Source organism: Dama dama, chromosome 15, assembly GCF_033118175.1.
Source record: "Dama dama isolate Ldn47 chromosome 15, ASM3311817v1, whole genome shotgun sequence".
Taxonomy (NCBI): domain Eukaryota; kingdom Metazoa; phylum Chordata; class Mammalia; order Artiodactyla; family Cervidae; genus Dama; species Dama dama.
This window is the reverse complement of record NC_083695.1, coordinates 31,094,117-31,108,696: the sequence shown is the minus strand read 5'-3', so window position 1 is coordinate 31,108,696 and position 14,580 is coordinate 31,094,117. Positions and strand designations below refer to the sequence as shown.

The window sequence follows — 14,580 nt, the reverse complement described above, 5'->3', positions numbered from 1 at the left end:
CTGAAAAATGGCCCTAATAACAGAAAACGGTACGTCATAGAAAAAAGGTGAGGCTTGAAAGATATTTTATATAAATAATCCCTAACGTCTTCAATTATGTATTCTTTTCTGATGACCCCTCCCTCCTTCCGCCCGCCCCGCCCCGCCCCGCCGCCTCGCCCCGCCCCGCCGCCCCGCCCCGCCCCGCCCCGCCGCCCCGCCCCGCCTCCCCTCCGCGCAGGCGCCCTCTGTGGCGCTGAGTCAGGCTGCGGGCGGAATTCGGACCCTCCTGGCGGGGATTGATCTTGCGCTTGCGCAGTGGGCGACGCTGGGGCGGAGCAGGTTTATATTCGCCGAGAATCAGCTGACGCTCTGCATTGCAGACTGCGGAGTCCGGTGGCACCATGTACTCGTTCTTCGTCCTGGCCAGCCTCCTCGGCGCGGGTAAGCCCTGAGAGCCCCACTCCCCCAGCCTGGGGTAGGGGTGCCCCGCAGAACGCGGCCGGCTCCTCCTGGATCGGGCTGTACCGGGCCTCGCCCCTCCGCGCTCCGTAGGGATTGGCGAGGGGCGCGCACTGCGCAGGCGCGTGCGCAGCGCCTGGTAGCTGCTGGGCGGCGGAGGGGCTGCGGAAGGCCGTTGGAAACCTGGTTGCCAAGGGTCTGGGGTCCGGCGGGTGGGGCGGGGGAAGTAGCGTCTCCCTCAGGGCTTGAGTGGGCGTGGCTGGGACTTACCGGGGCCTTCCCTTAAACTCTCCGTCCTGCTCTGGGGGAAGGCTTGTAGGGTGACCGCTCCAGCAGCTGTGTTCTGCTTCTGCTGGGCGCACGTGATCAAGATGGACTGCAGTCTCTACTTCTGGACAGACTTCGGCCCTTGGCCTCACTTGCCCCCGTTTTTAAAAGTATTGAAGTTGCAGGAAGCACAGAAGTATTATGTATCTTCTGTGTTGATGCTTACCTTTGCATACATTGTTTACTCTTCATCCTACACCTCGAAGATGATATGAGGTTTTTGTTGTTTGCTATGGAGCCCTCCTTTCATCTTGCATGGCCATTGGCCGGCTTTGGCAATGGCCTTTATTTTGGTGAAAATGTAGGTACCTGAGAAGTTGGTGCTACACGGCAGTATTCCTACACCCACTAATTGTCCTGAAGTAGTGTTAATGGATGTTAAAATCTCTACAGGGCGGAGCTTGAGAACTAGCTGCACTGCCTTCCTGGAATTAGAAAGGGCCCTATGCCCTCCCCACACCCTTTCAGCTTTTGTCTTCAATCTTACCCTCATTTAAATCATCATGGTAAAGGGCAAGGAGTGAGATAAATAGAGCCAGATTTTAATTTAAATACAGAGAGGTGTTTTCAGATAATAGCCCTCTGAGGGAAATAAATCAGATCTTTACAGCCATTCTCAGTTTCTGTTTTGGGTGAACTGTAATTTAAGGGCTAGCTTCCATTTTAACTCATGCAGCAATGCAGATTTTAATTAAACCGTAACAAAATGGATGACAGTTGATGGAAAAATCAAAGAAATAAGTTATTTATAGGTGACATAGATTTAAGGTGTTTTTCCTCATGTTAGCTTTCAGCAACTTCCAGGAGCTGAAACCTTAAACCTTAAACCAAGGTTCTAACCTTATTTTACTTGTGGATTATGAAAGGCAATCAGTTTATAAAGATGTCGGTTTATAATCACTGAAGAAACTTTCTTGCTGGGGTTGGTACTGCTTGTTATTTCATGGTCTGTATGATATACGAATGCTAGTCTGTAAATATACTGATTGAGAACAATTATTTTGTTTTTCAGTATCCAATTTTTCTTACTGGCAGTGAGTCACTCCTCACGAGACCCTTAGGGGTTCTGAATCACACCACACAAAGAGGAAATGTAAAGTTCTCCTCTGGTACAATATACACGGGAGTGTGGCTAACCAGACAGTTAACCTAGACACCTTCTTCCCAAAGCACTTGGGCAATAGGAGTGTGTAATAATGTGCTCTAACCTTGCTGCCCAGCCTTCAGGATTACGTCAAGGTCATGCTCTGAACTGGAGAAGAAAATGGCAACCCCCTCCAGTAGTCTTGCCTAGAAAATTCCATGGATGGAGGAACCTGGTAGGCTACAGTCCATGGGGTCACAAAGAGTCGGACACGACTGAGCAACTTCACTGGTTCACTGGTTCACGCTCTGAACACAATGTGTGAATGCCTGCTTGTTTGACAGTTCTGGCCTCAGTGTAGGTTTTTGAAAAGATAAAAAGTGTTTAGGATTGATGTTGAGCTTGTTAACGAAGATGCCTGGTGACGGCAGCCATCATCTGCTCCCTGGGAGCGTGTCATCCTGGATCTGCAGAGGCTTTCTGCTTTGTGTTTCAATGATGTCCTGGTGGTAGAGACGTTTGCTTTTGAGTTACTTTTCCAATCATCCTATTGCCTGTCCTTTTTCTCCACCTGGAAAAGAAATGGCAGTGATGGTATACTGAGAGAAATGGAGAATACCTCCTCTGACTTCTCAGGAATGAAGATACTGAGGCCCCCAGAAAAGACTCCCCCAAATTGTAGGCCATTTACTGGGGAAGTCAGAATCAGAACCCAGGACTCAGGACGGTGCTTGCTCTTTGTCCTTCCGTCAACATGAACTGCTTAATTCTTTACAAATTTATTGAGCTGTAATTTACACACAGAAAACATGCACATTTTAAGTGTACAAATTGAGGTATTACTGTACGTGAACAAGCCCACTCCAGAAACACCTGTGCCTCCCCATCTCTCTCTAACTTGTCCCAAAGGAAACCACTTGGTTAGCTTCTAGCACTGTCGACGTAAAAAACCCAACTGCTGCTTTTGAGCTTTTTATACATGAGATCATATAGTGAGGACATACTGTTGGGTGATTCTTCTAATGGAGAAAGGCAGGCCTAGTGTTAATGAGGTGAAAAGTGTAAGACCTGTGGCTTGGTGTCTGGGAGGTGGTACATATTCCCTGATGCTTCGTTGCCTGTTACTGTCACTTGTGTAGAGGCTAGCCAGCTGAACAGTTTGCCCAGCACTGAGGCAGGTAGCTCTCTAGGGATGCTAGAATGTATTATGTACAAAGTTATATTCGTTTGATAGCTGCTCTAAAATTTTTTTTCTTTATTGTTAGCTTTGCTGGGCCATCGTTGATGTGCTCACTTTCTCTAGTTGCAGTGTGGGGGCTTCTCGCTGTGGTGGAGCACGGGCTCTAGGTGTGGGAGGGCTCAGTAGCTGTGGCTCATGGGCTTAGTTTCCCCACCAGGGATCGAACCCATGTCCCCTGCATTGGCAGGTGGATTCTTAATCACTGGACCACCAGGGAAGTCCCGTGACAGCTTATTTATATTAAGATGTTGTGTGCGTGCATGCTCAGTCAAATCTGACTCTTTGTGACCCCACATTCTATAGCCCACCAGGCTCCTCTGACCGTGGGATTTTCCCAGCATGGATACTGGAGTGGGTTGCCATTTCCTCCTCCAGGGGATCTTCCCAACCCAGGGATTGAACTTGCATCTCCTGCATTTTAGCAGACAGATTACCACTGAGCCACCTGGGAATCCACTTATTAAGATGCAAGACATGATTATGGCATGCCTGCTGAATATCACCAGTTTCAGTTTTCATCTTGTCAGAAAGTGAAAGTGTTAGTCACTCAGTTGTGTCCAACTCTTTGGGACCTCGCTGCCAGTTTCTTCTGCCTATGGGATTCTCCAGGCAAGAATACTGGATCGGTTAGCTATTCTCTTCTCCAGGGGATCTTCCTGGCCCAGGGATTGAACCTGGGTCTCCTGCATTGTAGGCAGATTCTTTACCATCTGAGCCACCAGGGAAGCCAATTCCAGTTCTCACCTGTCAGGAATTTGGACAGTTTCCTTGCTTATGAATTTTTAGTCAAAATCAACATTCATAGTAATATGAATATAATTCGTGAAAGGCTTATTTGTATTAGCCAACCAAGGATTTGGTAAGTGCTTTTTTTAATTGCCTTTGACAAGGTGTATCCAGTACCACCTATAATAGCTAAAGTGTATTGGATCAGGCGGTCTGAGTTTTTCTAAATGAGGAAGGGAAACTTGCTCCTACATTTTCTTGAGATGTGAAAGCATGGAATGGCCGGGCTGTGGCTGACTGGATTGGGAAGAGGAAGGGCCAACAGGGAACTGCTGGCTGGGGAAAGCACCTAGCCCGGCAGGGAACGTTCCCGTTGGGCTGGTGTGCACTGCGGCTTCTGGAGGCAGTCTTCCAGCATGGGCATTCTAAACCCAAGCCTTGGTCCTGACACCTGTGATTTGGGTCTTCCTCCTGGAAGGAGGGTTTGGATTTTTCTTGCCTTGTTTTTTAAAAATCATTTTAAAACCTGATGGTAAATACTGCAGTGATTGGGATGAAGAATTTGACTGTTTGCAATAGCACTCATTCCTTCTGTTTCTTGAAGTTCCAGAAAACAACCCCTGAATTGTGACCTTGGGTAATGGCCTATGCACTGAAGAATAATCTGTCCAAATTTCATGTTTTCTTGTGGAATTTGTAATTCTTTAATATGGGAGTGAGATGATACTGTGAAATTGAAGTTTTAACTAAACACACCACTGACTCTATGACCCTGGGCAGTTTTCTTAAACTGCTTCCTCATCTGTAAAATAGAATTGATAGTCATTCCTATCTAACTGGGTTGTAGTGATGCTTTAATAGCTTACTGGATGACAGGGCACAGGCTTGAAGCACTGTGAGGTTTGTTGTTACACCATATATAGAAGCAGTGCGTGTTTGGTAATGTCCTTGTTCTGCCGGCACAGCGAGCCCTCTCTGCCCTTGTTTTGTGATGTCTCCTGCCTTCTTTCCTTGCAAAAGATATAAATTTAACAACAAACAAAATTACATTGACTTGTAAATGTGTATGTTGGTCATAATTACTGGGTTAGAAAACAAACCAGGGTAGGTAGTCAGCCATTAGGAGGGAGGTGGGAAAGAGTTTGGCCTGGCAGCCAGACTCAGTTTATGCATAAATCTTTAACAGAGCAGCCTAGCAGATCAGGTTGGCTCCTGGTAACCTGACTGCTCAGATTCTAGGCCCGTCGTCACTAACCATGGTCCCTGCAGCCTGTTCCATACCCCCTCTGTGACCTCTCACCCCCAAGTCTGGCTCCCTGTCCATCAGTGGAGGTGAACTAATTAGGTCATAACTGCACATCACAAACAAGTTACATTATTGTAATAGGGCAGAGAGAAATAAAAAGTCTTGTCTTGCTCCTACCACCTTCCCCCACCCCCAGCCCCACCCCCACCCTAGGGCCTTTCCCAGAGGCAGTCTGGTACCAGCTTCTTGAGGAGAACCTCCCTGGTTACCTACAGGTGACTGTGTGTATAATTCCCCTTCTGTTTTTCTTTTTAACACAAACACATATTACACTGACTGTTTGCTCCTTGCTCTTTTTTTTTTTTCCTTTTTCAATCATGGAGCATCCTAGAAATCCAGAAACGTAGAATAGTAATTATAATGAAGACCCATGTATATTTGTTGTTAGTTGAGTCATTAAGTTGTGTCCGACTGTTTGTGACCCATGGACTTCTGCACTCCTGTCCTTCACCATCTCCCAGAGTTCGCTCAAACTTGTGTCCATTGAGTCAGTGATGCCATCCAACTGTCTCATCCTCTGTCATCCCTTTCTCCTCCTGCCTTCAATCTCCCCTGGCATCAGGATCCTTTCCAGTGAGTCAGCTTTTTGCATCAGGTGGCCCAAGTACTGGAGCTTCAACTTCAGCATCAGTCCTTCCAATGAATATTCAGGGTTGGTTTCCTTTAGGATTGACTGGTTTGATCTCCTTGCAGTCCAAGGGACTCTCAAGAGTCTTCTCCAGTACCACAGTTCTAATACCCTAGTTAAGATACAGAACAACCCACCTCCTTCCATGGATAACTGCCTTCCTGGGCTTCGTGTTTACCATCCCTCTCCTGGTCTATCTTTATACTTTCATGCATGTAAGTGTGATCTTCAGCAGGTTTGAGTAGTGTTGTTCTGGATATTTTAAACGTTTTATAAACAATATGTATTTTTGGTTTTTTTTTTTTTTTTTTGCTAGTAAGGTTCGTTTTGAAAATTTAGGTCTGTTTCATTCATTTTCAGTACAGTATTCCATTTATATGATACTTATTCTCCATTCTGTTGCTAGACATTCAGATTATTCCAGTTTTATTTTTCTGCTGTAAATACTGGTGTGCACATGAACAGACACTTCCTTACAGGATATACCTAGGAACAGAATTGCTTAGTTGTAGAGTATATCTGGGCTTCCCTGGTGGCTCAGATAGTAAAGAATCTGCCTGCAATGCAGGCAAACGGGACTCCTGGGATGCCTGGGTCAGGAAGATCCCCTGGAGAAGGGAATGGCAATCCACTCCAGTATTCTTGCCTGGAGAATTTCATGGACAGAGGTGCCTGGCAGGCTAGAGTCCATGGGGTCGTAAAGATTTGGACAGTATCTATTTTCATCTTAATTAGAAATTGCTGAATCACTTTCTAAAATGATTTTAGGAATTTCTGTTCCCACAGAATATGCAGCTTTTAGTTATTAACATTTGATGTCAAACTTGAAATTTTGCCATGATAAGAGTAAAAAAATGAGGTGGTTTTTCATTTCCATTTCTCTGTTATATCTTTAGAGGTTATTCATGCTAATTACAGATCTATACTACTTACCTTTCTAAAAAATTTTTAAAATTTTGACATAATCTTAGATTTACAGAAAAGTTGCAAAGCTAATACAGTGAGTTTCTGGATACCCTTCACCCTGTATGCCCTGCTGTTAACATCTTGTGTAAGCACTGTACAGTTGTTAGAAGTAAGAAATTAACCTGTTAACTAGACTGCATGGGCTTCCCAGGTGCCTCAGTGGTAAAGAATCTGCCTGCCAGTGCCGGAGACTCGGGTTCAGTCCCTGGGTCAGGAAGAGCCCCTGGAGGAGGAAATGGCAGCCCCCTCCAGTATTCTTGTCTGGAAAATCCCATGGACAGAGGAGCCTGGTGGGCTGCGGTCCATGCAGTCTCAAAGAGTCGAGACAACTGAGCACGCACAAAGACCGCACACTTCATTTGGATTTCACCAATTTTCCCACTAAGCTAGTGTTTTTGTTCCAAGAGTGGATCCAGAGTATCACATTGTGCTTCAGTTGTCCTGTCTTCTTAATCACTTTTTGCTTCCCAGCTGTTTTAAAAAGTGCTGCAGAGTATTTTATTCTGTAGATGTTTCGATTTAGTTAAACCTGTTGATGGACATCTGTGTCCCAGAAAAAGTGAGATGGATTCTAATGACACTTCTAAATTTTAAAATTGAATTCTGGTCATATTTGGATAGATATTGCTTTTGAAAGGTAATTCTTTACATGACAGGAGATGTTATAGAAAGTTCTTCTGGCCAGTCTTATTACAGTGAAAAAAGAAATAAAAAAAGATAAAAGCCAAAACAAAACTCCTTTAACAGCCATGCTGGGATGCTGTCCTCCATGTGCAGACACTGACACCAGAGGGCCATGTAGGAGGAAAACCTGAAGCTTAATCTGCATGGTCACGTCTTCTGGTCCTTGGATACTTTGAAGGGTTCTTCTCCCTCGCCTGTCAGGTCAGGGCTGCTGAGTTACTGTTGCCCAGAATTTTGCGTTTGTGTTCTACCCGTCTGGGACATCTTCCTTTTTAGACGATCTTGTGGTTGCTCTCTGCTTAGCTATTGTCCACGGCTCTGTCTGAAATGGCCGTGCCATCCTGCCCTCGGCTTGCTTTTCCTTGGCTTCATTTTTCTTCATAACACCCAGCTCTGCCTGGCATCATGTGATGCGTTTTTGTTTGTTGTCATGGTCACTTACTGGATCTGCAGCATGTAGAACAGTGTTCAGCACCTAATAGGTGCTCAGCACCGCTGGACCGTGGTGTGAGGTGTAGAAAATAGATGTCCGCTCAGTAAGTGCTGGTGGGTCACTGTGCATAAAACCTAAATGCTGGTAGCGCCAAGTCTTTGTCACGATTAAACAAAGCATTTTCTTTTATTAACTGAAACTAATTTTGAGAAATTGTGTTCAGGAGTTGCCACATCAAGAGTGACTTTGGATTCAGGTGAACTGTTGGCTTTTAATAATAGTTTGTGTCCAGCTTAGAACTGCCTGTCCCTCGTCCCCCAAGCCTGTTGGAGAGGATTTTATGTAGGGAGTAGGGACACAAGAGCCTAACACAACTTAGATACCTCTGGTGGCCCTGATAATTTCTGGAAGTTATTTCCCCTCCTTTTGGTTCCAGAACTTGATTGTTTATAAATGTTTAACGCAGTGCTTCTCCAACTTTTTGGTCTCAGGATCCCTGTATATTCAGGAGACATTGAGAGACCCCCCAAAGAACTGTTCTTAATGTGGATTATATCTGTTGATATTTACCATCTTATAAATTGACAACATTTTAAAAATAATGCTTAAAAAAATAACTCCATTACATGTTAAAATACTGTGATTTTAATGACAAATGGCTTTTTTCCTAAACATAAACATGCTTAGGGAAGGGAACAGCTTCTTACATTTTTGCAATCTTTTTAACATCTGGCTGGATTTTCAGTTGCTTCTGCATTCATTCTTTGCACTGTCACGTGTCACATATTTCCGGAAAAATTCCACTGCTCCTTTGTGGGTGAATGAGTGAAAAAGGCAACTAGCATCTTCGTATTACTCTTATTATGAGAATTTTAACCTCACGGACCCTCTGAAAGAATCTTTGAGACCCTCAGGGTTCCATCAACCATACTTGGAAGTGTGACTCACTGGTGTAGCTGATTTGTGGGAGCTGCAGGTGTCAGAGTAGGTGACCCTTCCCCAGAGTTCACTATGTGCCCAGCTCTCTTCTAGGAGCTTTTTTGCTTCAAATCGATTTTATCCTCACAAGAGCCCTCACAGGTGAGAGCAACCAAATCAGAATGCTGGGGGCATTCTAGTATCTTGCCCTCATCCATGCTGTGGTCTGAATTTTAGATTTCGGCATTTTCAGTGAAGGTAGTATTCTTTTTAAGTGTTACGTAAGTGACACTTGTAGGCACACTGTCTGAAACTTTTATTTTACATTTAATTTAATTTATTTGGCTGCACCAGGTCTTAGTTGCAGCCCGCAGAATCTTTAGTGGAGGCATGCCAACAGTCAGTTGCAGCGTGTGGAATCTAGTTCCCCGACCAGGGATCAAACCCAGGCCCCCTACATTGGTAGCATGAAGTCTTAGCCACTGGACCACCAGGGAAGTCCCTGAAACTTTTTAGTTAATAAAACATTCAATGTGGGATAAGCCCAGAATACTCCTTATTAGTGGATTTTGCATGGAAATCTTTTTTTCTTATTTTTAAGAATATTTTCTTCTTCAGGGGTGCAGAGACCACCTAGCTGATTAGCAGGGATGGGGGGAGAGCCTGGACTGGCTGCTGGCTGAATTGACTCCTGGGCCGTACGGTGGGCCATGCAGATGTTGACCTCTGCCTATACCCATCCACCTGACTGGATGTTAGGCAGTCCTATCTGGCCCTGTGGCATAATCTTACCAAAGGTGATTTAAGTTCATCTCTGATCATTAACCTAATAGGTTGACATGTTGGAAGAGCTTTTGTTAATAGTTTATATTGGACTAGAGTGCTCTTTTTATTTTTTTAATCTCTTTATTGGAATATAGTTGATTTACAGTGTTGTGTTATGACTGGAATGCTCTTGAATGAAGGAGATAGGAATTTCTCTTCTCAAAATTAATTATGCCAAGTTGAATCATTCTTTTACAGTCTTAAGAAGATCACCTTGCCCCTCAGTGTGCGTTACCGCACAGGGCAGTGTCCCTGAGCATTCTGTTGCTTTCTTCATATGGATTAATTTCTTCCTGGAATGATCTGGCTTTGAGGAAAATTTAGAAACACGGCAGCAGAGGGAGAGGAGAAACAGGGAAGAAAGAACCTTTGTCTTAAGTAACAAATAATAGCTTATCTGGGCCAGAGGTAATGGGATGTCAGCCTAGGGAGCTTGAAAGCTTTATTGCCACAGATTTCATTTGTGATAAGAGGAATATTTGGACCTTACTTCCTCCAGATCAAGGCAGGCTGCCTCTGAGCTAATGCCATTCTGAATGATTAAATGGGCAGTGTTTTTATTCAGCTGTTTGGAATGTTGTCCAAAAGCAAGATCCTATAAAGAAGAGACAAATGTGTTTTGCCATCGAAGGTATTTGTGACACCAGCTGTTTCATCGAGTAGTCAGTGTTGACTGCATTGTATTATCTCCTTGCTCTTAGGGAATCTAAGTGCATGACTTCTCCTGAGAAATGTCTGAATGCGGGGGACCTGAGGTAGATGCTGCCCCTCCTGGGGTTCATCTCTCTTGGTTTCCTAGCAACCTGCTTGTTGCCATGGCAGTGCATTACCCAGGCATCAGATCCACTGCCCTGTGGAATGTGTGCTGAGTGTTCTGATTATTGATACAGGGAGGCTGCTTGCATTTTTCTGTAACACCCTCCCCCCGCTTTTTTATTTTTTTATAATCAAGACTCGAACAGTATTTAGCATATGTTACTGGAAATATTTAAAAAGAAAAGATTTTACATGGCTAAAATAATAAGACTGATTGTTGTAACCAATAGGGCATAAAACACACATTCTAGGAATAATTATCCCCTTCATTCTGAGGTTGTTTTTGAAAATCTTTGTCAATTATGTTGTGTACATGGATTTTTAAATATCCTTAATGAAGTTAAGCCTAAGTAAAGACCTGTCATTTGGAGACTATTTTGGTGACTGAGGTAGATGATTAAGCTGATATTAAAGTTAGCCATCGGTTGACTGCAGGCAGCAGAGACCTACAATAATGATGGCTTAAATATTATTGAACTGTTCTTATCTATCATAGTAAGTTCAGGAGCCAGGCAGTCTAGGACTTGGTATAGTGTTTCTACTTCCAAAAGAATTCAGAGACCCACATTCTTCTAGGTTAATGGTCTTCATCCTTGAATTTTAGCCCTTTCTTTGTGGCCCATTCTGGCTGCCAGAGTTCCAGCCATTACATTTGTCTTTGAAAGTTCAGTAACCTCTGCTAACATCCACCCCATCAGCCAGAATGTGGTTTCATGGCCAGATTTTGCTAAAAGGGGAACTGGGAAATGTGGCTTTTAATTTTGGCAGCCTTATATGTAGCTAAGAATTTGTAGGCTCATTAACGGTATAGCCTGTGCTTCACTCTCCTTGTGATTTCTAGGTCTTAATTTCCTTTGAAATGGGTAGAGAATAGATACAGGGAGCAGCTTGTGGTCTTTGCCACACTGGGCGATAATTGTTCCCTATTAACAGGTTGTAAGATTTAACAGTTTTTTTCTGATTTCAAAGGTAATGTGAAAAAAGGTTAATTATGCCAAAACGTAAAAATGAGAATGTGACCACCTCCCTTTGTCATCGTCCCCCCAGGTTCACCATTAACAACGAGCTGGTTTATAATCAGCTGAGCTTCTTAGGTACTAGGCACTGTCAGTGCTTTCTCTGCTTTCTCATCAGTCTTCACGGAATTCCTGAGAAGAGGGCACTCTTATTTTCCATATTTTGCAGGGAATTGTGGCATTAGTGAGTTGTCTGAGGCTTGGCTATCATAGATAGCAGAGCAGGGGTTTCTTCACATCTGTCCACCCCTGATCACCAGGGCAGTGATCATGGTGCCACACTGCCTCATGCCCTTCCAGAAAAGGAGAGGTTTTGAGAGGGCTTTCTAAAAAGATGGGTTCCAAAAATACTTTGAACAGTGGCAGCTTACTTGGGATTGGAGGGCAATCAGCCTGTAGCTGCAATTGCATGAATTGCCGAAAGCATTTCGCTGGTGCTCTTACTGGTGTCTCGCTGGGCACCTCTTGTTTTTGTTCATGCGGGGCTTCTTGTTTAGTTCCTAGATGGGCAGTGTCGGCTCCTGGGCTCATTAACGGTATAGCCTGTGCTTCACTCTCCTTGTGATTTCTAGGTCTTAATTTAGCAACCAGCATCTTCTGAGGTTGTTGGGGGTACAGCTCTCCAGGTCATTGAGCTTCCATTTAATGACCTGATTAAATGTAGAGAAAGCAGATTGAACAGCCTTGATTCAACTGTTTGTGGAATGCTTGTTCTGGGCAGGGTAGTGGATCTGAGAAAGATCTGGTTACTGCTATGGATAGTGATAGTAATGGTGCTCATTGGACTTTCATAGCATGCCAGCGCTGCACTGTTTTACAAATAGATTAATTTTTACAAATCCCTTGAAGTAGGTACTCGTAAAAGGCCCGTTTTGCAGATTGGAAGACTAAAGTTTTGACAGTCATGTGACTGGAAGTAATAGAGCCATGATCTGGTTCACCGGTTTCAGAGCCAGTCTGGTAGGGGATAATGTAGATAAATTAGGATGCCAGAGAAATGATGATAAGGAATAATGGTTGAGAGAGTAGTCTGCTGGCAGTTGAAAGTACATAGTTTTGTCATCCTGTTTCTCAAAACAATCCAGTAAAATCCTCACTTTACAGATGAAAAGCAAACTCAGAAGGCTTATGGTTTGCTTGAGGTCATTTGGACAGGTCTTGCAGGCAGATCTTATTTTCTTTTCAGTATACCACGTTTTAACTTAGATGGTAAGTTGCTTTAGAAGCCTCACTCTAAACTCGGGATTTAGTTCCTTCTCACTTAAGAAGTCACCATAAGAGCACCTGAAACACACATGGTTATGGTGAGCTCTCACCCGCTCCTCCCCTCCCAGGCTCGCTGAGGATTTTTGGTCGGAGTCTAGAGCTGCCACAAGCAAAGCGCATGACTGATGGGCTCACGGCAGCTGTTCTCACGACAGTAGAATTCCATTGCGGCCTGTCTTTGATGACTTACATGTGGAGTGGTTTAGAACACATCTGCTTATTTTCTTCTAAGCCTGGGGAGTAAAAAGGGAATAGAGCACCCACCCCTTTCCTAAGGAAATAACAATAGAAGTCTTTAAAAAAAAGCAAAACCAAAACCCTGTTCTAATAAAATGGAACCTGCCTGTGGTGTTCAGGGTCTCTGAAGCCGTTGCTCCTCACTTCAGCCCGCTAGCACCTGTCACTGAGGTCTCGAATGCCAGGCCCTTGAACTAAGAAGTGTAGTGCTTGCCTCACCCTGAGCAGCGATCCTACTTAATATGACTGACTTAAATCAGAAATCTCCAGGGGGTCAGGCAGACATTCTAAGAACTTTCTTCGAGTTCACCCTGTTGCCTCAGAGAAGGAAGTTGGTATTTGGGGGCAGTGTGGGAAGATCAAAATAGAGATGAAAGCTTTTCTGGAAACATGTTTTGGGAAATAACACCCAAGAAAGTAGTTTAGGGTAATTTCAACATTGGTTATATGTAAATACTGAATGTCATTTGCCTCGTTACTATGAGAGTGAAGACTTGTAGCCCCTAGAGGCCCTCCCCCGCTTAGCACTCAGGATCCCTCTTACACAGAATCCCTCACAGGTTGGGCATTTCCTTTCCTTGGTTGCTCCTGCTCTTGGCAAGCTCATCATGTAATGAGCCAGCCCACTCCCTTTTTTTGTCCTGTGGATGTTAATGTTTCTTACCTTCAGCTGAGGTCTGCTTCCCTTCACCTCTCCCCACTGCTCTGAGGTCTGGGGTCTGGGGTCTGGGGTCTGAAACCACCGCCCAGAGCAGGTCTGCCCCCACGTCAGAGGTGGAAGGTGTCCTTGACCCGTGAGGATAACTGTGCGTATCCTGGAAGCAGTCTCTTTCCCAGCTGAACACCTCCAGTCTCCGAGGGGCGTCCCCTTCCCGCCTGCCCCCCCAACCCTAGCGTGCCCTTTGCTGTCCCCGGAAATAGGCGCACACGTGTGTTCTGCCTGCCTGTGCCCTGGGGTCTGACCCCCACCTCCGTCCTCCTGCTGTTGGCTCTTGCTGCCCTCTTCTCTCTTCAGCTGCACAGACTGCAGATTTAAACCCAACCCAGAGGGTTTTATTTGTCCAGCCGTCCCCTTCATTCCCGCTCCTGCTTGGCTTTTCTGGGTTGAGCCCTGCACTCCGTTAGGTCCCCGTGATCCGGATCTCCCATCTCCCTCTCGTTTCTCCCGCCTCCCACCTGGTGACACTCATGTGCTGTCATCGCCCGCAGGACCCGTCAGAAGGTAGGAGTGCAGCCGGGGCCCTTCCCGGTGGACCTGAGGTCTGCTTCAGCCTGCCTCCTGCAGAGAGAAAGCGCAGTGCTCCCCCCCCCTCACTGTGCCACCCCTCTCCAACACACACCCCGTCTCTCCTTAGACCGTCTTTCAGGTGCCACTTCAGTTTTCATTTTTGAAGAAGCTGCTCCTGGCTGCCCCAGGCAGTCTGGCATCCTCCTCGCTGCTCCCAGGCCTGCAGCGCCAGGATTCTGTTAGTGCAGTGTCTGTCCCTTCTGCTCTGGGGTCCAGGAGTCTGTCTGTCTTCACCTTGATCTCCCTCCCAAGGGCCCTGTGCTTGTCTCAGTGGGGTTAATGATTGCATCTTCATCTTAGCTGTTCTCCCACTTCTGTGGAGAAAGCCCATGCTTACTGCTAGAGCTTGCTCTGTGCAGCGCTGTTGAGAGCCCCTTGA

The 14,580-nt window shown here is 45.3% G+C and overlaps 1 protein-coding gene across 1 annotated transcript in view; it reads left to right on the top strand.

The window, feature by feature from the left end:
* The first annotated feature begins 264 nt into the window (after positions 1–264).
* PSAP (prosaposin) overlaps positions 265–14,580 on the top strand; it is a 33,533-nt gene continuing 19,217 nt past the window's right edge. The window contains exon 1 of the mRNA XM_061161743.1: positions 265–423. Coding sequence (XP_061017726.1) covers positions 384–423 — 40 coding nt within the window. The 5' untranslated portion in view covers positions 265–383. The remainder of the gene's footprint in view (positions 424–14,580) is intronic.